The sequence below is a fragment of the Ostrea edulis genome, chromosome 6 (genome assembly GCF_947568905.1).
Source record: "Ostrea edulis chromosome 6, xbOstEdul1.1, whole genome shotgun sequence".
Lineage (NCBI taxonomy): Eukaryota > Metazoa > Mollusca > Bivalvia > Ostreida > Ostreidae > Ostrea > Ostrea edulis.
The window spans coordinates 92,069,485-92,071,880 of NC_079169.1; the positions used below are offsets into that span (position 1 = coordinate 92,069,485).

The following is a 2,396-nucleotide window of genomic DNA, read 5'->3' on the forward strand; positions in this document are numbered from 1 at the left end:
TTTAAAACCAGATGTTTTCCCCCTAGTAATACACCTTGATATATCTCCTACGCAATTCGCTGAAGTAAGGACATTTCAAAACAAAGTGGAATTCATCCTCAATATCTAAGTGACACAATTTACAATAGACCTGTCAACGAAATGATATTCACTATTTTTTCCACAACATATAAGGTGTAATCTGTCCACCTATTACTACAATTAAGGTAAACAAGTCTACGGCCTTTGAACAGGGAGGGAAATTTAATGTGCCACACCTGCTATGAACCGGGGTCTCGGTTTTTGCGGTCTCATCCGAAGAACCGCCCTATTTAGTCGTCTCCTACGACAAGCAAGGGTTACTGAGGACCTATTCTAACCCGGACCCAAGAAAAACAGACACTTTGGTAAAATACTGAAATGTTTGACTGTAGTTTTTTCTTTTTTATTTTGCTTCTTGCTAATGTTACATATGATACCTGAATGAAAGGCAGATTAAGTAAGTAATTAAAGCATATTTGGTTAACATATGATTTATTTGTACACTGTAATTGTCATAAAGGACAAGGAGAACACAGAAATAAATAACGTAACGAAAACACATGAATAAAAATAAACTGAATAGCAATGAATGAACGAAAGCTGCAATTATCATAAATACATGTCTATAATTAGCTATTGTTCGCCAGCAAACAAAGCCAATGAAGGTAAATTGTAAAACATAACGCTCAATGGATTTCTTGTTCATGGATTCAGAATCTATTGTATGTGACAACTTTCTTCGCATCATCTGCCACGCCGAGTCGGCAGCTGAGGTCAGGGAGGGGCGAGTGTGGTCGCCTTTACTTTGCACGAGTTGTCCATACTCTGCACAATTTGTATCAAGCTCTACCATCACGAAGTAGTTCCCCCTGTCAGCTTTTCCGAATTCTGGGAATTCCCGCTTGTATTGTTGCTGGCTGTTGTAGGAGCTTCCGTTAATGGTGAAGTAGTGGAGCTATCTTCTGTTTGGGTAGTTGTGACGCCATCAGTTTTTGTGCTGTTTGCTTCTAGACTCTGGAGAGCAATATTTCCGGTAGCGGAAGATTCCGGACTGCTTCCTTGATCGGTAGTGGTAGTATTTCCTGTAGACTCTGTTTTATGCACCCTGTATTTATTGGTTATCAATATGAAATGCTGCATAGGCGACATGTACTTCTTTTTCTCTGGAACTGGCGAGGTTTCACCTAAAAATACCAAAATTGATATAAATTACTTCATTATGTAGGTGGTATATTTCTGCCGGCGGTAGATGAATAACTCCCCCCCCCCCCCCCCCCCAGAGTTTTTGGTAACACATGGCGAAGGTCATAACCAGAAGTCGTTGATTAGTGTGTCACTAATGTGTGTTTGAAATTATATAAACTAACTTTAGAAGGGCTCTTTGATTTCACAAAAATGAGCAGAATACGGTTTTGCATTTTATAGTTTTCAAAATATATACTCTTGCGAATAAATCTATATTCAACAAATTTACGCCTTAATGAAAGTAATGTTACGCAAATCTAAACTTAATGAAAACTATGATTCACAGATGTTAATCACTGAATATCTGATAAGTAAGCTTTGACAATAACTGAAATGTGGACAACCTAAAACGACGCAGTATCCATTGTACATACAATGACTGTAGGCTAGGACGTGGTCAACATAATGAATGTTTTTATCATTATCTCGATTCATCACAAAGTCTACCAAAAGTGATTTCGTCGGTTTGGATTTTTATAGCCAAAAAAAAAGAAAAAAAAAGAAGATAATAATAATAATAATCACACAAGGTTACTTGAAGTGTTTGTACACGATTTATGTTCTGCATACAAAAAGATAAAATGCCCTCTTACCTGTTTGGGAGTAAGCGAAAATGACCAGAAGTACGACACAAATAATTCTGTAGTATGCCATGTTGCTCTGTAGAAGTAGGAATATCCCAACTAACTGATTACCGTTAATTAATGTGTGTTGATACTTGTCTGACCTCGCGTTGTACACTAGACTGTATATATACCGGTGCCGCCACGCATATTTTAATGGGGCGTTCCTCGGGCTGTTAGTGATGTATTCAAACCAAACTTCATTTTCGTCTGTACGCATGACGTATGAGGTTGAGCCAAATTCTAATGAATTGCTATACAGTCTATATACGTTACAAGACAACAAAAAATAAGTACAAGTATATTACCATATTTGTACTTCAGGTCTTGTTTTCCGGCGTTATTCGAGGTTCCATGAATTTTGATTGGTCGTATTATTATTTTTTTAAACGGCACTCTAAAATGTGTCAAATATGTTTCATTTTATGATTTATCTTGTAATTGATATGTCTCCATATCATCATAGTTTTTTCCGTGACCTATGTAAATTTCAATCAATGTCTTGCA

At 36.9% G+C, this 2,396-nt stretch overlaps 1 protein-coding gene across 1 annotated transcript; it reads right to left on the bottom strand.

The window, feature by feature from the left end:
- Nucleotides 1–494: 494 nt before the first annotated feature.
- LOC125646327 (uncharacterized) lies at nt 495–2,098 on the bottom strand. Its single transcript, XM_048872556.2, has 2 exons — nt 1,860–2,098; nt 495–1,205 (listed from the first exon to the last, which is right to left on the bottom strand). The coding sequence occupies exons 1-2, from the start codon at nt 1,918–1,920 to the stop codon at nt 874–876; spliced, it is 393 nt and encodes a 130-aa protein (XP_048728513.2). The 5' UTR covers nt 1,921–2,098; the 3' UTR covers nt 495–873.
- Nucleotides 2,099–2,396: the final 298 nt, after the last annotated feature.

Coding starts and splice junctions, on each gene's coding strand:
- LOC125646327 (XM_048872556.2), bottom strand. CDS start 1,920: ATGGCATACTACAGAATTATTTGTGTCGTACTTCTGGTCATTTTCGCT. Junction 1,206..1,859: donor TTTCGCTTACTCCCAAACAG/GTAAGAGGGCAT, acceptor TGGTATTTTTAG/GTGAAACCTCGCCAGTTCCA.